The sequence below is a fragment of the Sciurus vulgaris genome (genome assembly GCF_902686455.1).
Source record: "Sciurus vulgaris genome assembly, chromosome: 17".
Taxonomy (NCBI): Eukaryota; Metazoa; Chordata; class Mammalia; order Rodentia; family Sciuridae; genus Sciurus; species Sciurus vulgaris.
Window position 1 is genome coordinate 52604481 of NC_136478.1, and position 27061 is coordinate 52631541.

Consider the following 27061-nt stretch of genomic DNA (forward strand, 5'->3'; position numbering starts at 1 on the left):
TCCAAGCAAACAGCCACACACATGTGTTAAACAGCTTTAATCTCAGTCATTGCGGCTTCTCGGCACAGTAAGAAATATTGCACATGATCAACATGTTTTGTTCTGGGGATGGGGGCAAGGGTAGGGGGAAATCACCTTCTTAGAAAGTACAACCCAAGTTGGGAGGGCAGAGGGGGTGGGGAGAGAACCCTCCCCATGCCTGTGGCAAAGTGCAGGAGCCCCCAACCCCCAAAACTAACCTGAGTCCAGCCCCTCTGGGGAAAAAAGGGGTGCATGAACTCCCCTACTCCACAGGCACCTCCCTGTGGCCCAAGGCCCACACTACCCTCCAGCTTGCAGCCCTCATATGAGCCATCTTGCATAAAGTACAAGTGAAAAGCTCTGAAGGTCACACGCTCCAGGTTATATACAGGGGCTCAGTGGCAGGAGACTGTGCCCCAGCTTCCCTCAGCTGCCCCCCAGCACAGGGAGGGAGCTGGGGAGGAGGGAGTACATATAAGGAGCAGGCCGCATTCCGCCCCAAACTGGAAAGGACGAAATGGCTTTATTAGGAAGGAGGTAACCGTCTCACTGCACCCCCAATCCTGCCATCTATGCACGGTCTGTGTCCTGAGGGGGTACTGTGGGTCCTGGGATCTACTCGAAGACCCTTCACCTGCCTGTGGCAGCTGTGGAGGGACCTGAGGGTGGGGGAGAGGACTGGGGGGCCCCCTCCCAACCAGGCTGTCCAGGTCCTGGCTCTGGGGGTGGAGGCAGTGGTGGGGCAGCCTGGGCTGTGCCAGAGTCCGAGCCAGGTGAGGTGGGGTCAGGGCCCCCAGCAGGGCTGGGAGTGGGAGCAGGAGTAGCAGCAGTGCCAGTGGGGGACGGTCCAGGGAGAGAGGCCTCAGCTCCAGGGGGCTGCTCTGTGGGAGTGGCTGCCTGCATAATCTTCTGGCGCACCTCACGGATCTTCAACTGCAGACAAACCTTGGATGGGAAGATGTCTGCATAGCGGGCCTGGAAGGCGGCTGTTGCCTGAGCTGGGGACAGAAAACAGGGAGGTTGGGATGAGTTGTATAGGCAGTATACAACTGTCCAAGTAACCCCCCAAGGCTTCAAAACATACCTGATGGGAAGAAGCCATGGTCCTGAAAGAGCTGCATGACCAGGGCCCGGCGCTGGTCGAGGGTGCGCCGCAATGATGAGTATGGCACCTTCTCATATTCCAGCTCCCCAAGCACATCCTCAGCTTCTGTACCTGTGCGGACAGAGGGAGCATGGTCAGGGCCACAGCAGCAGCTCATTCTCCTCACCACTGTCCAAGTGCCCACCAAAGCCCTTTGAATTCTATTTCACAGAGGGTCAGAGTGGGACCCACCCAAAGTCACATGGTGATTAGGGACCTGGTCTCCAGATCTCACCCTTGACTTGATGTCCTTCCTCTCAGCAATAACCACCCCACTGCTCCTGTACTGCCCTCCCAACACCTCTCCTGTATATCCTGGGGCCCCCACAGTGCCTGCACCTGTGCGGTCAAAGGTGAAGATATCCCCCTCGCACTTGGCACTCTTGGGGGTGTTGGGCTCTGAGCTGCAGCTGGATCGTCTCCTCATCTTGCGCTTGGGTGAGGTGGGATCCTCAGGTGCTGAGTCCAGGTCTGGCCAAACAGAAGCAAGCTCAGTTCAACTGGCCCAGGTCTGTTCCCCTACCTACCCAGGAACCAGCGCTTGCCTACCAGTTGAGTTCTTTCTCTTCTTGCGGTAAGAGCCCAGGATGGCTCGGGGTGAGGTGGCCAGAGACTGCAGGGTGGGTGAGGGAAGCACCTCCTCTGGCCGAAATTCAGGCAGCTCAGCAAAGCGCTCTTCAAAGTCTACCTCTGACAGGACCCTGCTGGAGGGCCGGCAGGATCACTTCCCCTGCCTTAGCCTGTGGCTGCACCCTTTCCCACCAACCCCACACACACCTCCAAGGACCCCAGCCCCTGCTCACTTGTCCACAGAGTCAAAGGTCTTCTTCAGGGGCGGGGGCCGCACCTTCACCTTCTTGCCGGTACTAGTCGTCTCCTTGCGATCTGGTGTGTCCCCAGCCGCCCTCCCGCTGCTGCCCTCACTGCTGCCACTGCTGCTTCCACCAGGGGCTGTGGCCGGAGCTGGGGCTGGGCTGGGAGGGGTGGGGGGTTCCCCACGACTCTCCAGGCCAAGCCCAGGGACGCGCCAGTCTGAAGAGCTGGGGAATTTGCTGGCCTGGGATGCAGACAAGCAGGGAGAAGAACACTGGGCTCAGATGCACTGGGGCAACGGTCAGAAACAGAGATGAATGCTAAGACAGCCCAACACAGACCCTTGGAGAAGACTCAGTCCCGCGGCCTCAGGAAGGCCAGGACATGGGCCCCAAGCGGGAAGGAGATACAACAAACAAACAGAAGGCACAGAGACGTGAAGGGGTGAGCAGGAAGGAAAAGCAAAAATGAGTGGAGGGCAGAGTCAAGCACCAGGCGAAACCCTGCCTGCAGGCTGCTGGATGCTCACCACAGTCTCAGGGCCCTTGGTGCCAGTCCGTTCTTCAGTAGGCAGGGGTGGCGGGGGGCTGCTCCGGGCTGTGGAAGGCCAGGTCTCTGGGAGTGGTGGAGGGGCTGGTGGTGTAGGCTGCCCCTCAAGTTCAGACTCTGGGGCAGTTGGTTCTCGGGCTGGGCCAGGGTCCAGAGGCTGCCGGGGTGGAGGGCCAGGCCGCCCAGAGGCACCTGCCTCAAAGGAGCCCACAGGAATGCTGGCAATGGCTGCCTTCACTTTCTGGGGGGCCTTTGGGCTGGGCCGCTGGGCCTTGGGGGCCACTAAGCTGTAGGTCATGGAGCCTGTTGGTGGGTGAAAGTGTTTACTAAGCCAGGACTGACTGCAGGTCCATCCCCAGGGTTTCCCAACATACCATGCCCTGAGTTGGTCCGACACCCACCTGTGGCACTAGGAAAAGGGCTACTGGGGGCTGGGGTGGCAGTGGCAGGAGCTGGTGGGCCCTTGGGCAGAATGGTGGCAGCAGGTGGGGTGGTGCTAGTGGCCACAGTGTAGACCAGGCTTGGGGGAGCCTGGGATGGCTGGGCCAGAGGTGCTGAGGAGGTGGGTGCAGGGCTGCCAGGATAAAATGCTGTTATGACAGGACCTCCAGGGGCAGCACAGGCAGGAGGCAGCTGAGGGCTGGGCACAGGTGACACGCCCACTTGGCCAGGAGCCAGCAATGGGGCTTGGCCTGCTGAAAGAGCAAGCGAGGCAGGGAACTGAGTCAGGGCCCAGGCTGTCTCAGTCCCGCCCTGGGTCCCCAGCACTGCCTGGCAGGCCACTCCTCACCTGAAAGCAGGGGCTGCACGAAGGCAGGGCCACTGGGCCCCAGTGAGGTGAAACCTAGAGCTACAGAACTAGTAGGCCCATACGAGGTGACCGTTCCAGCCTGGCTGGACGTAGGGCTGGTGCCCAAGGGCAGAGTGTGCCCGCCGGCTGACTGTACATAGGTGATTCTGCCACGGGAAGAAGAAAAAGAATGAGGTGCACCATCCCTATGCCACACCTCCCCTGCTCTGTGGGGAAAGGCTCAACTGCACTCACCTGGTAGAGGAGGGTAGCAGGACCTTCTGGGGCTGTGAGGTGGGTCCGGGGAGTGTGGCTGGGCTCAAGGGCGGCACCAGGCCGCTGGGTGTGCTCACAGGCACAGGAGTCAGCTGGATGATCTGGGGGCAGAAGCACCCACAGGCTGGGGTGAGCTGTGACCCCAGAGTGGGGAGGGGACAACTGGGAGAAATGACAACTAGGAGGGCACTCAGCAAAAGCAGGGAACTCAGAATTCAGGATTAAGACAGGATGGGAAAGCTGACAAAGAGGTAGAAGACATAAAAAAATCCAGGTGTAAATACTGAGGACTTAAAGAGCTAGACACAGACAGGAAAAAAAAAAAAAAAAAAAAATGGCAAGATGGAACCCCAGGAAGAAAGACTCAGAAAAGGAGATCGCAAAGGAACAGCAGACACAGAAATGATGGTATACACAGTGACATGCAGCAAGAGCAGAAGGGAAAGGTGGGGTCACAGTCAGCATGCCCTTACCTTGCTAGGTGGCTGGGCACCATTCTGCACAGGTACTGAGAAAGGTGGACTCACCAGGGGCAGCGGCTGGCCAGCCCCGCCACCCCGCACTGACATGCTAGGGGCAGCCAGGGGCACTAGTACCTTCCCAGGCAGCAGCTGGGCTGAGCCACCTGGGGGCGGGGCCTGCACGGGAGAAACTGACTGGGCTGGAAGTTAAGAGGCAAGAAAGAGAAAGGTTACAAGAAAGCCCAATCAGCTCTTGACCCCAATCCTGCTGCTGCCCAGGCCAGGCCTCACCTTTAGGGGGTGGGGCGGAGGGTACAGACTGCAGGATGGGAATGCCAGGAGTGGGTGCAGTGGCGGCCAGGACCTTGCCGTTGGTGGAGGTGCCCGGCGGAAGGGTGAAACGGATGCTGGTGGTGGGTGCAGGGCCGCTGGGAGCCGCTGCCTTGGTCCCAGGGGCTGGTGCTGGGGCAGGTGCCACTTGAAGCTGCTGGGGCAGCGTGGGCAGGATGTACTGCACCTGGGTGATTCCCCCAGCCTTGCCCAGGGCACCTGGCTGCAGGATACCCAGGGGTACTGGCCCATTGGGGCCACTCCCAGCACCTGCTCCTGAGCCCACAGTGGTCCCACTACTAGGGGTCCCCTGGGCAATGAACTGAACAGCAGGGGGTGCAGGGGCCCCATAGCCTGGGGTACCCACAAGTAGGTTGGTAACAGTGGCAGGTGCCTTCCCCACAGCGCCCAAGAGGGGCCCAGCCACCAAGTGTGGGGCTGGTGAAGAGGCTGCTGCTGACTTCTTGTCCGAATACACTAAGCTAACACCCAGTGGGGAGCCCCCAGGCACTCGAGACCCAGCGCCTACTTCAGTTCTGGCACTTGCTGTGTCATTTGGAGACGCCTCAGCCCGGCCAGTGGGGAAAGGCTTAGAGGCAATGGGTACAGGAGTGCTGCTGACAGGTCGTACTACATTTGTAACCATGGTGGCAGCAGGGCGGGATAGGGGGGCTGCTGGAGCCCCATAGGCCAGCGATGGGGTTGGAGCTGAGGGTACTCGGGCCCCACTGCCCTCCCGCTCCTCCTTGTTTGGGGGCAGGACCAATGTCTGCAGGATGTTTCCTCCCCCACTGGGAGGTGCCGCAATAACTGAGGGACCTGGTGGCTCCAGGACCCCAACGCTTTCAGGTCTCTTGCGCCGGAAAGTGGCAGGATCCGTTGGGAGGAACCGGGTGGTCTTGGAAGGTGTAGCTGGGCCCCCAGACCCAGGGGGAGGGGGCCGAAGTGGTCCTGTTGTACTGCCCTGACCAGACTCCTGGGCCTTGAAGGTTCCAGAGCCCAGAGGGAAGGAGGTGGCTACCGAAGCTGAGGAGACGGCAGGTGATGAGGAAGAGGAGGACGGGGTGGGACCATAGCCTTTGTTGAAGGCTGCAGGTGGATCCGGGGGCCCTGGTGGCTCAGGGTCCAATGCTGGACGGCAATGGGTAAAAGAGGAACGGATCACTGGTGAAAACACCTTACGGCCAAAGCCCTGGGTTGAAGGAAGAAAGAGATACTCAAGTCAAGGAAGTGCAGACGCCTGGATAACCACCCCTAGACGTCCCAGTCAGTCTGTCAACCAGACCAGCCTAATACACCCTGCCAGCTAAAGGTCTCAATTCATCCTGGCTGTGATCCAAGTCCAAGGGGAAAGGAGCTTGCCCATTCCAGAACTTAACCTCCCTCATTCCCTCCTAGGAGTGTGACTGGACAGCACCAAGCCTCACCTTGTTGCCCTCTGGGTCTTCCCCAGAGCTGTCTCCACTCTCGCTGTCAGTCACCCGCTCCTTGCACTTGAGATCAATGTCAGTGGTGCCAAAGCCATCATCAGCTAAGGGAGCAGAGGGAACAGTGTGGGCAAGGGGCTGGGTGCAGGCCTACATAGGAGTTTATAGTCTGGAACCTGGGCTCTAGCTTCAACTGCCCCAAGCTGGTGGTCAGCATTGGCCAAGAGACTAGTCTAAGCCCTGCACTATAAATACCTCCCCAACACAGAAGCCTAAAAGCAGGTTGGGGGAGAGGTATGTTTAAGAGCATCTAATGCTGTGCTTGACAGTGCCATGTCTCAGGTCTCCTGCCCAGCTGATAGCTTCCTTGAGGGCAACCCTGGGTTTACTCTACCTGACCAGCATTGATGCCATGTGGTCATAAACAAATGTAAAAAACAAATAAGGAGTCACGCTGCCTGGATTCTTCCCACCCTCTAAGCCTTAGCCTACCAGCTGCCAGCAGGATTATCAGCCCTGTACTGCTCACCAATGACATCATCGTCCCCTTCCTCCTCACAGATGACCATGCGTTCCTCATCACTTGTCATGTCTTCACTGGCCGCACGCTGGGAACGAGAGGCTCGGGTGGGCAACAGTGAAGGCCGCCCACTGGCTGCTAAGGTGCCTCCCTCACCAGGGGCTGTGAAGGGACCTGGAGCGCCATACTGGGTGGAAGGCTTTGGGCCAGAGTACGATGTGGGGCCAGACACCATCTGCAGGACAAGTGGCAGGAAGGGTTCAGTCAGGTCTACTAGCTTGGGAAGCCCTCCCTGCCCGCCCCCTGGTGGCCTGCACCCCACACCTGAGTCAATTCTTGCAGCGCCTGGCTGTCAACTTCCCCACCATCCAGGCTATGTACACCACTGTGAGAGAAGGCTCGAGGTCGGGCCGAGCCAGGTCCCCCAACTGTGTGCAGCCGTTCTGCTCCACAGGAGCCACTCCCTGGAGCCTTGGTGTCAGAGCTCAGGAGTGTCTGGGCTGCAACGGACAGGAGCTCAGAGGACACTGTAAAGCAGAAAGGGAACTCTGGCTGTCACAGAGGCAAGAAGCCTCTCACCAGCATCTGCACTAACCCACCCACCCACAGATACTTCTAGGTACTATGCAGAATCAGGCTGGAATTCCTGAGCCACCTGGCAGGAAAAATAAATCACCCACCAGCCCAGCATCTCCCTCCTGCTGATTTTTGCCCTCTGGGGCTACAAAGAGCAAGCCCATTCCCTGGGAGGCAAACCTTCTGAGAGCAAGCAAGCCTGGAGACTGATCCTTTTGATACTGACTGGCTAACGAGTAGCCTGTCTAAGCCTCAGTTTTCTCACCTCAGAGAGGCAATGATCCCTCCCTCAAAGAGTCGGAGGATCACATCCAAAGGACCACACCAAAAAAGCACCCCAGACCACTGCCAGGCACTCTGGATACTCTTGTTAAGTAGAAGCAGACCATCAGGGTCATTATGAGCTGCAGCAGTTCCAACTATGGTCTTGGGAGCCAACTAAGCTGAAGTTTAAATTTTTGGCTATACCACTTACCAGTTGGTGACTTTAAACAAATAACTTTGTCTTTTTGAGCCTGTGGAAATGGCTGTGGTTTTAAATACAAGACAACACATGCCCCATGGTGTCTGGCATATAGAATATGGTCAATAAACAGCAATTGGTAATGAGATTTATTTAGATATCTCATCTATATCTTCCTGGCTACTTCACATACAGCAACTCCGAGTTCTTTATGGGTAATGGTCCTCAAATAAAAGCAACAAAGCAGAGATGCTGCTGGGGCAGGGAGTGAGCAAGCAAGCAGGTAGCTGGCAGCTCTCAGGGAGAGAGGTGGCAGGGTGGGAGAGCCAAGGGGCTGACTAACCCCCAGGGGCGGCGGCAGTGCCCGTCTCCGACATGCTCCGCTCCCGCGTCTCCTTGTGCCCTCCTGCCAGCCCCAGGCTCGTGGGCTTGGCCTCTGAGCTGGACTTCTTTCGGTCCTTGTTGCACCACTTCCAATCTGGGTGGGCCTTGAAGTGGGCCTCCTTCACCTGGCAGGAGAGGGCAGGGCGACCCTTCATTTACCCGCCCCACCAGAGGAAGTCAAGAATAGTCAAGAGGAAGAAGCATTACCTGGAAGGCCAGGTCGTGGTACTTCTGCTTCTCTTTGGGCCCCAAGGCGTACCACCACTCGCCCAGAATCTTGCTGACAGTCCGGTTGTCCTGGTTGGGGTGGCGCTGGTGGACCAGGGCCCGGTGCCGCTTACTGAAGATCATGAAGGCATTCATGGGCCGCCGGATATGATCCTTCTCCCGCTGTAGTAAACAGTCCAGAGCAGGGTGGTTAGGACCAGGGAGACAAGTTTTGGTGGCCACATTGTGAGTAGAGAACAGGTGGAAAGGAGGCACCTTATTGGGGCTGCGTCCATCCTTCTCAGAAGATGAGTCTCGTTCCTTGGGCAGGGCACTGAGGGACTGTGTCCGACGTTTTCCAGGAGGCAGAGGCAACTGGATCTCAGGAGACATGATGGAAAGGAAGCTGGGGGAGCATCAGGGACAGTGAGGACCATGGCTTTGGCCACCCCTCTTCCCCCACAACTTGTCCCAGGCTGTGGTGCACTCACGCATCATCATGGTCGCTCTCTGTCTCACTATCTAGTCGGGGCTCTCCTGGGGGGCCGGGGGCCTCTTCCTCAGTGGTGGGAGGGGGGCCTTTACCAGGTTCCACCCCCCCCAAAGTATGTGGGGGTCCAGGCCCTGGGCTCTCAGGGCATGTGGCACCAGGGGGTCGCCCAGGGTCAGCATTCCCTGTCCCTCCTGGTGGTTGCTCATGAGCAACAGCTGCCGACTCAGCAGGTTCTGGAACAAAGAGGTGCATCAGAGGGCCACTAGGCCACCTACCTCCCCCCATCCCCAAGTCTTCCCACAGCACCCTACCCCTCACCTTTGCTCTGGTTGGAGGCCACTGGGTGGCTGGCAGGTTGCTGGGCCTCACTCGGCTGCACAGAGGGGTCTGGCTGGCTGGGAGCCAGGAAGGGAACTAAGGAGTGCCAAGGAAACACGGCCACAGAGCGAGGTTCCACATTTGTCCACACTGTGGGAAGGAGCCAGGTGAGCTGTGTAGCAGGGGAGCTTGGCCCTGACCCCCAATTGCACCTGCCCCACCCTGGACAAGGTGGCTTTCCCTTCTTTACACCCCTTTCCCCAACCCTAGAGCCTCTTGGGCTTGTCTGAGACATCACTCAGGAAAAACTCCTCCCTGAAAAGTCTCTAGATTTATAAAAAAGAAAACAGAAGCAGAGAAGGGAATAGTACTCACATCCCACTCCTCCCCCCCAACCTCCACCAGCCCTGCCACCAGGGAACAGGCCAGAGGAACGACTGGCTCCTGCCACAAACGAGGTCACACTCAGCTGCCATTCCACACTCCTGGTGCCCCAAGACTTCTATGGGGTTGGGGACCCCGTTCCAGTCACAACATATTCCCAGAACCCCATGTGCCATCTGACAGCCCCTCACATTGGGCTCACATTCCCTTTCCCTCTCCAGAGGCAGATGGTCCTGTCTCCCCGCCCCTTTCCTCCAATCCTCTATTCCCTCAGGGCTGTGGGGGGTCTCACACAGACCAGTCCTGGTATATAAGACCCTCCTGGCCTTCCTCTCCCAAGACCCCAGAGAGCCAACCTGCCCTTGCTGGGTGGGGCTCAGGTGGCTCCAGCAGCTCTCCCCACTTTCCCAGAAAGAGACTTCCAGTGCCTGTGAAGAAACCTCCCAGCCTCCCTCCCTCCCCTAAACCCCCAAGCTTATCTTCAGCCCAGTATCCAGCCTCCTTGCCCAGAAAGAGGCGAGGGTGTGGTAAACTCCTCAGAAGAAAAGGCACAGACAATGGGGCACAGGAGAGAACTGTTACAAGTCTCTGCTCAGAGAAGGCAAAAAGTGCCAGGTGTTTCCTTGAGGCTAAGCACAGGAAGACACTTCCCTCACTGAGGGGTCACCCCAGAGGTCCAACCTTCAGCTCCCTAAGCTGGCACAGGAGGGCAGGCCTGAGCTGGACCAGCCCCTGCTAGACCTATGGGTGTCCTAGCCAGGAGGGGGCTTTCCCTCTCACTGCCCAGGTCTGTGGGGGGAAGCGGAACCAGCAGAGCATTGGAGAGAGGCCCCTGCTAGGGGAAGAAGAGGGAAGGAGGGAAACGCCCTATCCCTGGTCTCCATCATTCCAGACAGCCCCCTGATCCAGACCAACCTGACCTGAGGTGACCCCCCCCAACCCCAATGCCTTCAGAAACCTAGACTGGGAGAGCTATGTGTAAGGAATTGGCCTCAAGACCTGATTTTGAAGGACTGACAAAGGAAAAGTAGCCCTGAGGAAACAGAATGGGGATCTGGAACATAGCACTGGAGGGCACTCAAGACTAAATGACAACTCTGTTCCTTACCCCTGGGGACCCAAAAGCCTCCTGGGCCCTCCAACCACACAGCAGCCCCCCCAAGGACCTAGACCTGTTCCTCTCTTCACAGAATTCCATCAAGGCCTCTTCATTTTCTGGGAAGTGGAAAATAGGGGCTCAACAGACAATGGCGGGCAGTCCTTTGGTCCTAGCCCCTTCCCCAGTACACTACCCTCCAGGTGTCCCACTCTCTACCTCTTTCTCATCAAAGTGCACCATAAACACTCCAGTCCAGTCTTGTTTTGAGCAAGTGTCTCACTCATTTCCCAAGCCATCGGTATCCTGAGCCCACTACTCAAAAGCACCCTCCCTCTCGGGATTCCACACCTTCCACCAGCAGGTCTCAGGCTGCTCCGATTGTAATTCAGGCTTCAAAGACACTCTGCACCCCTCGTTTCCCATTCTCACGACGGACCTGTTCACCCCATCACTTAAAACCAGCTGTCCCCAGGTACTCCCCTCTCATTCCCATCGCTCCACCACGTTCCCACCTGCCGTTACTAACCACTCGGCCCGGTCGGGCTTCGTAACTTTCCCCGTACCCCTTTACTCTGCCTCTACGGTTCTCTTACTACAGCCCCATCACCGTTATTCCGCACTTAGCACCCCGACACCTTGACCCCCGCAGTCCCAGGGACCGGACGCTACTGACCGAACATGCCGAGGCCACGGGAGGCCGCGCCGGACGCGGGCATCAGGGGCCTGTGGGCCGAGTACATGGTCCGGCACGGGGGGGCCCCGGCTGGGGCTCGCACCTCCTCAGCGACCGTTGCCGTTCCGCCCGCAGCCGGCTTCTCGGCCGTCGCCACTTGGGCCCGGGGGGAACGGGAGGCCGAGGCCGCATGCCCCCCCCCCCACCGCCCCCCTCCGGCCGCCCCACGCGGGGGTCTCCGCCGGGCGCGCCTGCGCACAGCGCCGCCTGCCTCCCGCCGCCCGGGGGGCGGGGGAGGTCAGAGCGCGCCGGCCCCGCCCCGCCCCCCGGCGCGCGCGGGGGCCGTCACGGGGCGCGCGGCACGGGGGCCATCGGCGCCGCCCCCTCCCTTTCCCTCCTCCCTCGCGGAGTCCGGCGGGCGGGGCAGGCGGGGCAGGCGGGGCGGGGCGCGGCGCGCGTGCGCGGGGGCGGCCCCCTCCCTTCCCCGCTGGCTGGCTGGCTGGCTGGCTGGCTGGCTGGCTGGCTCGCTCCCTCCCTCCCTCGAAGCTCCGGCGGGTAACGGCTCTGGCCCCGCACGCCCCGGCTGCCGGCGCCGCCGCCCCGCCTTTCCGGGCCCTGGGCCCGCGGCTCAGCGCCTGGTCGACCTCCGGCCCCAGGCGGGCAGAAGGACCAGCGTGTGTGTGTCCGTGCGCTCCGAGCAAGCCCCGCGCCGAACCACCGCCGCCTCCCCGCCCCGCCACTACTACGCGCTCCCCTCCCCCCGCCGTGCCTCCCCCCGCCCCTTCCCCGCTTCCCCCGCGGCCTTCCGCGCAAGCCCGGCCCCCCGCGCATAAGCCCATTGGCTGCTGCTGCCGCGCGCGGGTCAGGCCCCGCCGCGCCCGCCCCCATTGGCCGCCCCGGGGGAACGTCAGTCATATGCAAATAGAGGCAGGGCGGGGCGGACTCCGGTTGGCCCGGAGCCGTCCGGGGGCGGGCCCACGGTAGGAGGGTGGCAGGAGGGCGCACTGCAGCAAAGGCAGTGAGCCAGGGGGGCGGTTCGGGGTGCTGCGCTGCGGAGGCCCTGGCTTGACTATGGTGCTGTGTGTCCAGCTCGCAAGAGAAACGCTCACGCGCGGCTCGCCTGGCCGCATCTGGCCACGCTGGGCAGATAAACCGAGTAGGGTTGAGCCAGCCATCCCTGAGCCCTCCTAACTTATACGCACACACTCCTCACATACTTCCTTGCCACACCCCATTATCACACACAGCACGGGCACCATATGCCCTCCGTCTTACATCCACAGGCATGTCACAGGCAGTCATACCCCGTACACCTGCTCACATAGATGGACTACCTCACACACTCGAGATCCTTCATTCCCCACCCATCATGCACCCTCATTCTCACCCATCCTCTACATCGCCCATTTTGTACAAGTTCTGTCACCCATGTCTCACCAACACGTATCCTCACCACACTTCCACCAGCCCACATGAATCACAGACTTAACATATCAGGGTTACATACTCAGTGTAACAGCATTTGCCTAATGTGAGGCCATGGCCTCACTCCCCAGCACTGCAAAACAACACATCAAACAGGCAGACCTCAGCATGGTCACTGCTTGTCCACTACACACACCCCACATTCCTACCACACAACCACATATGCTCTTATAAAGCCTCCCTAGCACTCATACCCCAACACCAACACACCACACCCTATAAACCTACCCTCATAGGCACTATGTTCATACCTAAGTACCCTGGGCCCATCAGGTGGAGTCTTGTGGCCTCCCACCATCATTCAGCTACCCAGCCTGATTCATCTGTCACTTGGGACACTACCTAACAGTGTAAAGCAGGGGACCACTGGCTATCCCCCCTGCATCACTTTTTCCCCAGGAAAGGGCCAGGAGGAAGAAAGGAAGCTAACACTGAGGTTATTTTGTACTGAGAGCTGGTATTATCTTATTCAATGAGTCCTCCTAGAGAAATTTGCTTTATTATGCCTATTTTTCTAGTGAGAAAATGAGAGTCAGACTGAGTAAGGTGTGTGTGATCATGCAGCCTGGACGTTAATAGTCCCGTGCTCCAACTCAAGTACTCTTGCCATTACTCAAAAGAGACCTCAAAGGGACACAAGCAGGGAATTCCAAAGAGGGGCCCAGAAATATGATCGATCAATGATACAGAGAGATTAGTGAACTACAGAAATGTGAGCAGGCACACAGAGATATAGCAAAGGGTCTGAAACCCCCTAGACAAAGATACAGAGGTCCTGTATCACCCAAGAAGGACCCTGGGACCACACCCAGTAGAGGTACAGGCCTGGGTTCACACCTGGGCAGGTAGGTTGCATGGGCTCAGATGGACCACGACAGAGCTCCTACACAGGCTGGTCTTCCACAGGAGCAGGTAAACCCCTTTCCCAGTTTGCCTCATCTACCAAAGAAGCTGAAGGCATGGAAAGGGGGCAAAAACTGGGTAAGCTGATCCGAGGCAAAAGAAAGGTCTGCAGCCCTCTGACCTCCAAAGATGGCAGGGCCAGACACTTGGCTTTGAGCCTGGAGGAGCTACCAGAGGGACTATTAGGTGACTGCCCCCTCCTCCCCATGCAGCCCCAGACTTAGACCCTCCATTACCTCACTGCCCCAGGGACTGCAATGTGAGGCAGAAATTGAGGCTGAAATCAATGTGGCCTGCTATCTCCCCACCGCTGCCCCCTCCTCTTCCCACCGGTGAGTGAGTCACCTATTGGTAAGTTAACCCCTTCTCCACTGCAATGAAACTCAGGGACAGAGCTCAAAGGAACCCGGCTCCCCTACTTCTGTTGATCAAGAAAAAGAGCCAGGCATGGCACAGAAGGGAAAGAGGGCCCCACACATCTGGGAGGATTGCACATCTGTTAGAAGACACAGTACCCGTGAAAAAAGTATGAGAAGAGGCTCCTTTTGGGACTGGGTACAACCAAGTGGGGGCCCAGCCTGGCAGGGAGGGGCAGGAATCCGGGCGGGAAGGGCCCCCCTGCCCTGGGCGCTGGGCCAGCCCTATACTTAGCTTCTATTGTTCAGGGTGGAGGAACCCTGGGTGGGGGTGGATTAGAAGTGGAGGGGAGGGAGCAGGTCCTATCCCCCATCAGTTCCCTCTCTCCAGCCATCCCCAACCCTAACTGGGGCCTCCCTGGCTGGAAAAGACTGAGAGGGTTTCCTAAACCAGGGCCCCAGCCCAGTCTGAGAGGAGGTGCACAACCATCCTTCACTCAAAGCAGGTACTGGACAGGACTGTGATGTAAACCAACCCCTTCACCACCCCTAATTCCACATTAGGTTTAACCCTAAACTAAACAGCTCCCACTGTACCACCCCACCCTGGCCTGGGGACAGGGAGCCCAGACACAGACACCAACAGCCACCCAGGTTGGTGCAGGCATGAGCCTGCTCAGATGCCTGGGGCGACCAGCCAGGGATGCTGACAGAGGGACAGGCAGACATACTCTGAACTTAAGGGGCCCCATTTATTGACCCCGCAAAGCACCCCGCCCCCGCCTGCGGCTCCACACCCTGCTCTCCAGGCCTGGTCCCCGCCTCGGCTCACCACCCCGGTGTCCCCAGCTCCCCTCACCCGCTCTCCACATACACACCCACCCACCCCGGGTGGCGTCGGCGACGGCCAGGGTTGCCTGGGGAACGAGCCCAGGATTGGGCTGGCGAGGCTCGCAGGGATGGGGGCCTAAAAATAGCGCCAGAGTGAGTCAGTGTGAGTGGGGCTGGGGTAGGCTGGGGAACCAGAAGGGAAAAAAAGGCAAGAGAGAGGCGCAAGGGAAAGTCCCCAGGGTCTAAAAAGGGCAGGATGTGGATGAGAAGCGGGATGGAGAATTGTGGGTGGAAAGGTGCGGGACAGGGAGAGGGTTGTACAGGCGCCAGGACTGTGAAGGCTGGTCCGCTTGGGCTGAGGGAGGCGCCAACGCCCGGGCGGAGGAGGGGGTGCCGCCCTGTGTTCCCCTTCCCTCCCAGCGCTCACGAGATTTTCCACTCGCCGCCTGGCCCCCAGCCAGACCCCGGCAGGCCCCACAAAGCCGCTTTGTGCTGGGAGGGCGGGCGGCCGCCCCACCGGCCTGACACCCACGCGGGCCGCGGCGGGGTGCGAGCCAGCTGGCACCCGAGCTGTCTGCAGGGCCCGGGGGTGGGGGCACCCAGAGCGAAGACGCAGTCGCGAAGGGGTTAACTGCGCAAGGGCGGAGGGAGTGGGCTTCGGCCAATCGACGGTCGGCGGGTGCGACATCAGCCAATGGAAAGGACCGATGTCCCACGCCGGGGGCCTACTCCCAGGGACGCGCGGGAACCTGCACCCCTGGGTGCAGACGCGGGTAGGGCGCGGTCCCCACACTGTGCCCATCTGCATCCACGAAGCCCCAGGTGCACGGTTTCCCTACTTCGCCATCGGCAGGCTCCGAGAGGGGTAATCTTGCAGTCAGGAGGTGGCACGACCTACATTTGAACCCTTCTGCCTGGCTTCATAATCAGCTTTTCTGCTTAAATGAGGGGACAGGGGTTCCCTGCTCGCACCCTCGAGGGGAGCAGGAACAAGGGACGGAGTGCGGGCGGAGGAGGCGGCTTGGCGGGCGAGGGTCCAGCCGCCTGCGGTGCAGCCGCTGCCGCCGGTGGTAATGGGAGACAGACGCCGTCGCCGCCGCTAATGCGCCTCCCTCCCGGCCACTAATGGAGCCACTAATGCCCGGGCGCCGGGGGCTACGAGACGTAGCCCCTCCCCCGCTGCGCATGCGCGCACCTGCCGCCTCGCAACCTACAGCCGCCAGGAGGCAGCCTGACCCCTCCAAGCACCCAGTGCTGGGGTTCGCTAAACTGGGGGAGCAAGGGTTTCTCCCTTTAAGTCACCATTGACTCATAAACCCCTGCAACCTCACAAACTGTCCTTCCCTCTCCTGTCCTCTCCCCTAAGCCATGCTCTTCTTCCCAGACTAGGGCCTCCTTCCTTTTCCAGAGCCGTCTCCATGGATCTTTGACACTTATATCCAACGTCTTCCCTCCTCTGCTCTAAACCATTTCTTGGCTGTTTAGGGGTTCCAAAATACAGCCCCAGCTTCTCAGTCTGGCATTCGAGCCTGACCTGGCTGGACCTGTCTTCCATGGCACCCTTCCACCAAGCCTGGGTACTTGTGTCAGCTCCAGCCTCAGCTAGCCACTCAAGAGGTCATGCACTTTCACCCCTCCTGGCCTCTGCTTATGCAGCTGCCTTAGTCTGTATTGCTCTGTCCTTCCTTTCACTATTCTGAAACTTGCTCATTCCTCATACTTTAGTTCAAATGTCACTTCCCATGAAAAGTCTACCTGAACCTCCCTCTCAAGCCCCCATGAGCCAATGGGTTCTCTCTATCCTCAGGCTTCCCCAGACTCAATACTTCCCCTGGCTCATCTTTTTCTGTGCCTGCATCATCACGTCTACCTTCCCTAGGCACTTGCCCCAAGACTACCCAGTCCTGGACCTGGCAGAGGTATCAGGAAGGAGCTGATTTCTGGTAGTGTTCTCACGGTTTGAGAGAAAATGGAAATTAATAGTAGGAAGAGCCTGGATTTGGGAGTCAGAAGATCCAAGCTCAATACCCTCAAGTCCCTCTCCAGGCCTCATCCCATCTGCCCAGCTATAGTTGGTGGATACTGCCTAGTCTCTGTGCTTGCACCACAAGCATCCCCTGGGAGGTGGAGGTAGGGTTGATCTGGGTCATGCCCTGTAGCAGGTGGGTGGGCACAGGAGCTGCTTTCCTGCCACCCCCCACAGCCGGATCTCCAAGCTTGGTCCATACAGCCCCCTCCTTCCTGCCTGTCTGAGGAACAGGTGCCTGGATGACTGCAAGATGGAGTCTAACATTTCTCAGGAACAATACAGGGACAATAGTGGGCAGTTGATTTGTGAAGGAGCAAGAGAGGGCCCCAAAACCAGAAAACCTCCCTTCCCAAGAAGGGAGTAGGGGATCTGGTGCTTAGCAGCTGCTCAATAACTTAAAATAAGATCACAGAGCCAGGCACAATAGTGCATACCTGTAATCCAAGTGACTTGGATGGCTGAGGCAGGAGGATTGCAAATTCAAAGCAACTTAGTGAGATCTTGCCTCAAAATAAAAAGGGCTGGGGATGTAGCTCACTGGCTAAGCATCCTTGGGTTCAATCCCTGGTACCAAAAAAAAAAAAAAAAAAAAAAAATGTACAGGGCAGTGTGCGAGCTTGGGATGAGGGCAGCAAGACTAGGAGAGGGACACCCAAGGGGCAGGCCATGCAGGTCCAGAGAAAGGACCCCAAGACCAAGAACCAAAACAAGGCTGGGCTGAAAGCTCTAACAAGGACTGAAGTCTAGGGAGGAACAAACCCACAAAGGTAGAAAGCCAGACTCAGTCAGGCAGCCTGAGGTTCAAGAGAGACACATAAATAGAGAAATAAAAGAATAGGGAGTCATAGGAACCCAGGGGCAAGACAGACATACAGTGGTTTGAAGGGAGACAGAGCTCAGGAGGAGAGGCAATGCTTGTCAATAAGGGGAAGCCATGCAGGAAGCTGGGAGCTGGGAGGGAGACCATGCCAGGAATGGAACGGAGACATCTGGCTCCTAGGCTGGGGCTAAAGGCTTGGGTGGGGTGGTTCTCCTTGAGAGCAGGCGGGAATACTCAGAGGGAGGTGGCAAAGGCAGCTGGCTAGCCATGCCATGCACAGAATGCGGAGAATGCCGGCAGCCTGCCCCAGCACGTCCCCCAGAGGAAGCAAATGCCTGGCGGGGGGCAGGAGCAGGCAGGCTGCCCTAGGCCGCCCCCTCACACCTGCTACCCTCTGATGGAAGGTCAGGCCCTGGCACAGGTGGGCCAAAGGGGCTAGGACTGTAGTCTCACTGTGCCACTGGAGGCAGTCTGCTCTATTTGGGCCTGAGAGGGAGGAGGTCCCAAGGTGGGCACCTCTCAAGGTTTTAGAGAAGTTTCTGGGAGAAGAATGAAAGGGCCAGCTAGCTAGGACCCCGGAGGTGGGGGCAGCCTGGATACTTCAGAATGAATATTGTCAGGGAGGTGCTGTTCAGTCAGAACTGCCAGGACAGGAATCGGACAAGTTCTGACGACCAAGTGGCCTCCAGCAAAGGGCCTCCCTTTTCTGAACCTCAGTTCTACCCCTGGACAATAGGACTAGTAACCCTTGCTTCACAGCATCAGGTGGATTTGATGAAATGGCCCCAATCCTGAAGTTGAGCACATGCTATATGCTCAATAAAAAAAGATTTATTATTGTTTTTGTTGTTATTATTGATAGTGCTTAAAAGTCTGGGATCTTGAGTGAAGTAGCCTGAGCTCAAATCCTGGCTTTCTTCTTAGCTTGGTGACCTTGGGTAAATCACTTAACCTCTCTGGGCTGCAGTTTCCTCCTCTGTCCAGTAGAACTGACCTCCAGGGGGCATTTCAAGGACTCAGTGATGAAAAGCTCAGCAGGGCTCAAGAACAGCTTATGAGGCACAGGCATCTCCAGAGCTCAGTAAGTCATTACTAACTCAGTGTGATCTGGAAATCGGCAGACCTGGTTCAAGGTCTGGGTCTGCCCTTCCCTGGCGAGAGACCTCAATCAGGATGACTCCCTTTTTGACCTCACTTCTCATCTGGAAAATGGTGGCAAAAGCCCCTGCTTGGGAGGCCTTGGCATCACCTGCAACCGTGAGGGTCATCTGAGACAATGCTCTGGGGTCAGTGAAGGGATCGTGGTGGGCATATGGGCATTGGGGAGTGAGGGGGTGGTTAGAGACCCTCTACCTCAGTGTCTTCTTCTGCCCAAAGACAGAAATCCCTGCCATGCCTACTTCTGTGGGATTTTGCTCATATCAACTACAACAACAAATGCAAGTGTCAGGAGAGGGGTAAACACACTGCTGACAACCTCAATATGTGAGCTGGGAAGTAGGCATAGCCCCTGTGTCCTGTGCCCTGGCTCTGGAGACAGGCCTGGGCTAGAGTTCTGGGAAGGCAAGGCCTGGCTCCATCCTGAATTGGCCCCTGTCCCAATCCAAGTCACAGCAACTCCTACCCACATCCACACCTTCCCTCTTCCATGGTCACCCTGCCTCTGGTCTCAGGGATTGAACCCACCCCTCCATGGTGCAGCTGTGTTTGAATGTGCTCAAAACATTCTATGGCTCCCTAGTACCCTCAGGATAAAGTTCTCAAGTCTTCTAATGGTCCTCTGTAATCAGACCCTTGCTCACTAATACAACTGCACATCCCAACACTCACCCACCATCCAGAGCCCTTAACTTCAACATCCTGTTATTATCTCCTTTTACCTTGAGGCCTTTGCCCAAACTCTACTCTCTGGCTTAAAGTCCTGCCTGCCTACCTTGCCCTTCTCATACCTGTAAAGCCTTCAGGTTTCAGTTCACAGGCCTCGGATCCCTGCTCCAAGAAGCCTTCCCTGACTTTTCAGGCTTGATCAGCATCTTCTCTAGGTTCCCACAGCCTCCTGGGCTTCCCCCAGCACATCCTTGACCACACCGGACTGTCACTATCTAGGGACAGGTCTGTCTACTCCAGGGACTGTGAGCCATGTAAGGACAGGGATGTGTCCTCAGCACCATCCAGCACAGGGCTGGGTTCAGAAAGACAAAAGGAAGACTGGTACCAACAATAGATAAATAAAAAGGTGCTAGGAAAGGGGCTGGTGACAGCCCTGTCACCCTTGCTGAGTTGCTCCTAAAGTCCCAAGTTGGCATGGACCCCTGGCTCTCCAGCACCATCTCAGAAATGCCATCCTTCAAGCCCCAGCCTCAGCCCTGCAGCCACACTAACTTCCACCCCTCCCTTCCTAGGCTGTTCTCCTTCCACCGTGGTGCCTTCCCACAGGCCTCCTTCAGGAGGCTCTTCCAACCCTCGAGTTGCTGGTTCAGACTCATCCTTTAACTCTTGGCTTACCCACCCTGACCCAAGGGTTACCAGACTGGATTCGCACCTGGAGAGGTGTGCAGCACACCCTGGCTCCCTCCATGGTACTGACTTCATCTGTGGTGTTTAATGGGATGCAGCCTTTGGTCCTACCACTGCCTAGAAAGGACCTGTTAAAGCCTTAGTCTTTCCACCTGTAATCGAATATTACAACCCAGTGGTCATAAGCTGGCCTGCCTAGGTTTGAAGGGTGGCTCCGGGGTTTGCTAGCCATGAGACCCTGGGCAAGTCACTAACTTGGCCTCAGTTTCTTCTAAATAATAATCAGGCCAGGTGTAGTGGCACACACCTATAATCCCAGCGGCTCAGGAACTTAGGCAGAAGGATTCCAAGTTCAAAGTCAGCCTCAGCAATTTAGCAAGACCCTATCTCAAAAAAAGGGGGGGTGGGTGCTAAAGTTTTAGCTCAGTGGTAGAGCACTTGCCTTGCACGTGTGAGGCACTGGGTTCAAACCTCAGCACCACATTAAAAAATAAATAAACAAAATAAAGATATTGTATCCATCTACAACAACAAAAAAAAAAAAAGAAAAAGAAAAAAAAATCAGGCCTCCTCCTGTTGGGGTTGTTGTGCAGACAAAATGAGCTAACATTTGAAAAGGGTTTAGAATAGGTCATGTATGAGGAATGCTCATACATGAAAACTTATTGGGATAACCCACATGCAGTGCTTATTACAGCGATGCCCCTGCCCAGTCCAAGACATGGGCACTGTCACCATGATTAACAGCCCCACGGAGTCTGACTTGGAGTATACACTCAACAGAGGTCTGCTGATTGATGGACCCCTCCAAAGCATGTTCCCCAACAGGCGGCATCTGGAAACACCACATCAAACCTTGAAAGTCCAGACCCTTGCCTGAGGTGAATTTACACTGCAACATCTGAGCAGAGAGGAAGCCAGCCTCTCCCCAAAACCTTGAAAAGGGTCCTGTTCAAAGTAAGCCCTTGCCCAGCCCACCCGCCTGCCATCTTACCTGTTCCAGGCCGGCCCATGATGACTTCCTTCTTGGGGGCAGGATGGCTGGTATAGCTGCTGGGCACCAGGACGGGCAACAGGGCAGCAGGTGAGGGGTGGAAGGCCACAGGCTGGAAGGGTGAAGAAGCCAGGCCAAAGGTGGGCATCGGCTGGGCCACAGCAGTTGGCGCAGCTGGAGGCACGGTGATGGGCACAGGGGCCGGCAGAGGCGGGGGCAGGCCAGGCTTCCCACTGGCCACCCCAGGGGGCACTGGGGTCTCACGGCAGCCCCGCCCAGGTCCCCCAGCCCGTGCCTCACCAGCAGTGCCCACATCCCCAGGGAATTTGGAGGGCAGCGGCACGTCAGGGTTACGGACAATGACAGGTGAATCCCGCTGCACAGCAGGCACCCTGCGTACTGAGGGCCCTGGATCCGAGGTTAGGCCAGCAGGTGGGGGCAACAGCAGCAGTGGTGAAGGCTGGCGGGAGCGAGAGAAGGGCACGGCAGGTGACACGGCCCGGAAGCCAGCCGGTGTGGAGGGTGTAGGTGTGTGGGACACCGAGTCCACACTGGAGTCTAAGCTGTCACCCTTGGGGAAATCTGGGGCAGCTCCTCCACCCCCGGTGCCAGGGGCCCCCAGTGGCCCTGGATGGGGCAACAGCTCTGTCTTTCGTCTCCCAGGGCTGATGGGCACAGTAAAGGTTAGGTTGGTCTGGAAAGTGGGTAGAATGCCAGAGGAATGGCGCTCTCGAGGGGCAGGCGGTGGTGGGTGGGGACCCAGGTCTGGTGGTGTCAGAACGCCTGCCTTAGGGGTACTGGCACTCAGATGGCGACTGCGAACGGCGGTGCGCTGGATGACTGGAGAGGCATTGATGGGGCTGAAGTTGGCAGGGCGGAAGCCAAAGAGTGGCGAGGGTGAGGGTGACGGGGCAGGCGAGAAGGGTGACTGTGTAGAAACGGGTGAGAACGAGGGTGTACCAGAGCGCGAGCTGCCCAACGACACCAGCATCACAGCAGCCTCACACTCGTCGAATTCAAAGCGTGACAGGTCAGTGGGGGCCACCAGACGTGGGCGTGAGTCTCCCCGGGCTGCCACGCTGCTGGCCTCACTGTCCCTTGATGTCTCATCACCCCAGTCGAACTCAGTGCTGCCCTCACGAGCTGCCACACCAGTTGGCCGCCCAGCCCCACCTGGCCCACCATCGGCCAGGCCCTCCATCTCCTTGGTCCGCATGGACAGATGGCGTGAGCAGTAACCCCGCCGCTGCGACTCCTTCATGCAACCATCTCGTGAACACAGTCGTCGCCACTGTTTGCCGTTGAACTTTTTCCGGATTCCATTGGGTGTGCAGACCACATCACCCTTCTTGTACTTCTGCTGGGCGGCTGTCAGTGGCGTGCGGGCCCGAGCTGCTGGAGCAGTCCCCTTCTCCAGTGAGGCCACACTGCTACTCCGGCTGCCACCCTGGCTCCCCTCCTGGCAGGGCGAGGGCTGCTCACCAGGACGGCCAGGGCCAGCAAAGGCTGGGGATTTGGGGGGAGGTGACAGGAGCTGGGGTGGGGGCAGTGGGAGCAGGGCTGGGGTGCCCAGGGCTGGTGGGTGCTTCTCCTCACCCTCCTCACAGTGAGCCCCTAGGCTGCCACCAAAGCTGATCTTGGAAACCTCAGCATCCTCGGGCTGCTTGGGGTCCACGGCAGCAGGGCAGGATGGAAGGGTAGACCCAGGCTCGGCCTGCTCTTCCTCAGAGCCTACAGGGGGCTTCCTTGGCAGGGCTTCAGGTTCCCAGGGTGGCCGCAACAGGCGTAGGCTAGAGCGGGCTACCCACACAGCCTCCTCGGGTTCACGACGCAGTGGCTGTTGGGGCTGTGGTATGGTGCCTGAGCCAGGACTGAGGCGGACCTTGTAGGCAGCTGGCTTAGTAGCCACCTCCACCACCACACCCTCACGGTAGGCAGCCACACCAGGTTCCACACAGGTACAGACAGCTGTACCCACCACCAGTGCACCTGGAGGTGGCGTGGCATCCAAAACCACATCCACACCACCACCTGGCACCCCCTCGTAGAAAGTCAGGGCCCTGTCACCAGGGAACTGCACACCTAGGTCCTGGCTTCGGCGCACCTGGCGCACCACAGCAGGCAGGAAGAGGCCATCACCACGTCGAGCCAGCACCCGCTGGGACCGCAGCTGCCTCAGGTCATAGCCACCACTGGTGCCTCCAGGGGGCCAAGGGCCTGGACCACAAGCCTCAACAGGCTCATCCTCCAGGTCAGCTGAGTGCTCACTGGCTGTGTCAGTGGAAGAAGAACGGGTAGAGGTGGGTAGCCGTGGAGGTACACCCAGCGTGCCGGCCTCCTCAGGAGTCCGTTCTTGCTCTTCAGGGACCCCAGCTACCCCACTGCTGCCAGCCCCATGCTCCTCTACATACTTCTTCTTAGGCGCACGAGACTTGAATGTGGCTGTCTTACGGCTGAGTGAGGGTTCCCAGCGGCCTGCCTCCCCATCCCCCTTTGGGTCCTCAGCTGGGCCGGGGGCTGGGTCACTAGGTTGTAGCTCGGGGGGTGGCCCCTCAGCCCCTGGGCCCCGCTCAGTCTCCTCCTCCTCGCCTTCTTCAGCCTCTTCTGGCCCAAGTTGCTGCTGTGGCTGTGACTCTTCATCTTCCTCCTCTGGCTTGTCACCCTCCCCAACCCCTCGCCGTCTGAGAGCCTTGGCCCTGGTGGCTGGTGGGGACTTGCTGCCACTGCCAGGACCTGAAAGGCCAGTGCATGCCTTCTTCATTGGCTTCATCTTTTGCCCACCTGCAAGAGGGGAGAGCAGACAGGGATCATTGGAAGAAACAGGAAACCCCCCAGACCCAGTGTCCACCAACTTCCTACATGCTGAGTTCACTGCCTCAAGTCCATGATCCCCAGGGCCTTCTCCCTGGCTGTCCTCAACTCATGTGGGTCCTGGCTGGCACCCAGATACAGACTGGCACTCGTGTTCCCTAAGCATATACACTCTGGCTCCTTGGGGAACACTCACATACACTTGCTCTCTCTACAGAGGACACAAAATGCACACGTATGTGCTCCAGCAGCCCCAAGGGGATGTGAGGAGCACTGACGGTTCACACCTATGGAGCACTCACTTTCCTGAGCCCTGTGCTAAGCTTGCCTTTGCTAAATCATGTCATCCTCCAACAGCCCTAAGAAGCAGGTACTACTATCAGCCCCATTTTATATTTAAGGAAACAAAAGATCATCCAGCTAGGAAATGACAGAGCTAGGGTCTGAACCCAGGCAATCTGCCTCCAGAATCTGCACTCCTAACCATTTTAATGTGCTGCCTGTCACATGATCCAGAGGGCATGCTTAGTCTCACTGTCACCATCTAGAGAGTACACACACTCAAATACACATACATATACAAGCACTGAGCCACAGAAAAGGAGATGACTGGGCTGTGATGTGAGCCTCTCTCCCTCCACCTTCCCTCCATCCCTCTGGGCAGCTGGGTATGGGCAGGCACTGTGGAAAGGAGGGGATAAAGAGAGTCCCAAAGAATGGCTGCCCACTCTGCTCTGCACCCTAAACCTGCCAGATACAGCCATCTCCCCAGATCCTGGCAGGGAGCAGGCAGAGGCACATCTGGGGCAAGAGCTCATATCTAGTGCTGCCACAGTGCCATGCATAAGTACATGCGTGCGAACAAACACAGGCACACACGCACACACTCACATCATCAGTCGTTGCATAGTGGGGCACAGAGCTGTACCCCAGGGTTTCTCTGTCCCACTGGAAAGGAACCTGCCCCTCCCCCACAGCACAAGTGTGATACCCACAAGCCCAGCCCCCTCCTTCTGGCCTGCATGCATCTCAGCCCTGACTGAGCTGCCTCTGACAGTATGGCCCAGTAGACTGCCCCACCCAAGTCCCCCCAAACATGCCCTCCAAGTCCAAGTGGGGATAAATAGGATAAGGTCAAAGAAAGCAGGACAAGCCCAACAGACCAACCTCACCCACTTCCTGAACAGTCATTACTGCCCGCCCCCTTTCAAGCTGCCCTGAGAAAAGGGAAAAAAACTTTACTCTCAAGTCACTTTGAGAATGTGAGAGGGTAAAAGGGGGCTTCTAGGATGTTGGGAGGGCCCAGGAGCAGAAGATAAACACAATTGGAGGCACCCCTGGCTTCTTCAGACTCTCCAGGGATCCCTGACCTCATGCTCTCCCACTTGGGGCCTGTTCCTCCTGTGGACCCTGCTATGGGCCAATCCTGTGGTCCTAACAGGCAAAGCCTGGAGGGCCAGGGAATGGCACCCAAGTGCCCAGGAACTTAACAGCTATCATCACCTTCTCCCCTCTGATCGGCTGGGCAACAGTTCTGGGGACTGAGATCTGGCCCCAGTCCTGCCCAAACACAAACCTTTGGATACCCCACCCTGGGCCTACAACCACACAGCCAGGCACCCCTAGACCCTGCTGCTTAGCCCAGCCTCTTCCCCTCAGAAGCTAAGCCTCTTTCTTTTCCTGAGGGCCTGCTCTCTTCCCATCCACCCCTCTCTGGAAAACTCCCACTCAGGGTCCTCCCCTCCCTCAGGAGCTGAGCAGCAACTCCTGAAGCCCAGGCTAGCTTAGGCCCTGGCTCTTTGGGGTCTCATTCCCTCTGTTCCCATCATCCCTCCTGGCACCAGCTTCTCTGCCACTCTCTTTCGTATCCTGTCACCACCTCTACCTCTCTTCTCACAGGCCCTAAGCCCCCTCCTCAACACCCCCATTTATCTCTGTCACCTATTCCTCCCAGTCACCCTCCTGTCAGCCATCTCTGGACCTGACACATTCTCTTTCCATCACCTCTCCTTGTCACCCCCTCCAACTCTGTCCCCTCCCTCTCTCTGTCACCCTGATCTAGTCCTGTCACCCCTCCATTCCTGTTACCCGTTCTCTGCCTACCACCCCTCCCCCCAGTCAGCCCTTTTCTATTACCCCCCCTCCACCACTTCTTCCACTCCGTCTCCCCTTCCCACTATTTTGCCCACCTCTTTCCCCCTATACCCCCTTTCCGAGTCCTGCCACCTGTCCCCCCTCGACCCCCAGTCCCCCACACCACCACTGCCCATGTCAGCCCCGGCCCCGCCCCTCACCTCGAACTCGGCGGGGTTTCGGGGCGGGGGGCCGTGGCCCCGGCTTGGTCCGGTCCGGTCCCTCCCCGCCCCCCCTCCGGCTCTCCCTCTCGATTCTCCCTTTTTTTTTACTCCAACACACAAAATGGTGAATGGACCTGCAACAGCTGGAGCAACCAGCCAATCAGCGGCCACAACCCCGCTGACCGGCGCCGGCCTGGTCCAATAGATATTCGCAGCCTAGTCGGCTCCGCCTCTCAACGACGAGCGACGCTCGCAGCGACCAATCGTACCCTTCCGGCAGCGCTAGAAGGAAGGGCCAAAATCCAAGACCGGCCTCCCACCGGGACCGACACCAACCTGAGCCTACGACCGCCTGATCTGCCTAGAGCCCTGCCCTACAACAAGTGATGGACACTAGCCTCAGCCAATTGCAGGTCACTTTAGTGCCCAATGACTAATACAGTACCCAATCACCATGCACTCTAGGCCGGAACCCAACCTCTGTGAGGGACAGTAGCCAATTAAATGAACAAAGGAGGGGCTAAGGGACGGACTCTCCAATGAGCAGGCTTAGAAGGCGTGGCCCAAGCGTTTGTTGACCGGTTAGTCGCAATTCCTGCTGGGAATAGTAGTCTTCTCACGTCTCTAGCCGGTAGTCGACAGTACAAGGCAGACTACAACTCCCATGTGACAGAGTGCCCAGAGCACCAAAGAACCCAGGCGAGGAGAAAAAGTCGGAAAGGGCAGTTCCTTGTGAGTCTTTCTGGACACCAGGAACATCTTAGACCCAGGGCCCCGACTCACCCGGATTCTCAGCTCTGGCGTCGCCGGTGGCTCCTCTCAGTGGCGGCGGTAGCGGCACGAGGGGGAGGTGCGAGGAGCAGCCAACCGCCATCCGCGAGCCCCACAGCCAATCAACAGGAGCCGGGGCGGTGCAATGACCTCACCGGTTCTACTCTCTTGCCCCTCCCCCACGTGCTTGTTGCTGCCGGTAGCCGGAGTAGGGAAGTTTGGGGTAGGGGGGATGGGAGGAGAGCCAGTGATGTCACCTTTCCCATGCTTGATTGGCTGTCGGGTGGCCAGGACTACAACCAATCAACGATCTCGAAAA

The 27061-nt window shown here is 58.1% G+C and overlaps 1 protein-coding gene across 8 annotated transcripts; it reads right to left on the reverse strand.

Moving 5' to 3' along the window:
• Window positions 1-22: 22 nt before the first annotated feature.
• On the reverse strand, window positions 23-26900 carry CIC (capicua transcriptional repressor). 8 transcript variants are annotated; one of them, XM_079117770.1, is made up of 21 exons: window positions 26755-26900; window positions 20864-23644; window positions 8773-8922; window positions 8453-8687; window positions 8238-8367; window positions 7962-8144; window positions 7714-7879; window positions 6656-6858; window positions 6341-6566; window positions 5812-5915; window positions 5204-5576; window positions 4067-4254; window positions 3573-3694; window positions 3318-3484; window positions 2929-3222; window positions 2508-2830; window positions 1969-2222; window positions 1715-1869; window positions 1505-1636; window positions 1106-1237; window positions 23-1019 (listed from the first exon to the last, which is right to left on the reverse strand). In XM_079117770.1, the coding sequence occupies exons 1-21, from the start codon at window positions 26843-26845 to the stop codon at window positions 652-654; spliced, it is 6777 nt and encodes a 2258-aa protein (XP_078973896.1). In that variant the 5' UTR covers window positions 26846-26900; the 3' UTR covers window positions 23-651. The 8 variants fall into 8 exon arrangements, with proteins under 8 accessions (XP_078973896.1, XP_078973900.1, XP_078973894.1 ...); XM_079117774.1 differs by having other exon boundaries at window positions 1715-1866; window positions 2929-3219; window positions 4346-5576; XM_079117768.1 differs by having other exon boundaries at window positions 2929-3219; window positions 4346-5576.
• Between the last annotated feature and the right edge of the window lie 161 nt (window positions 26901-27061).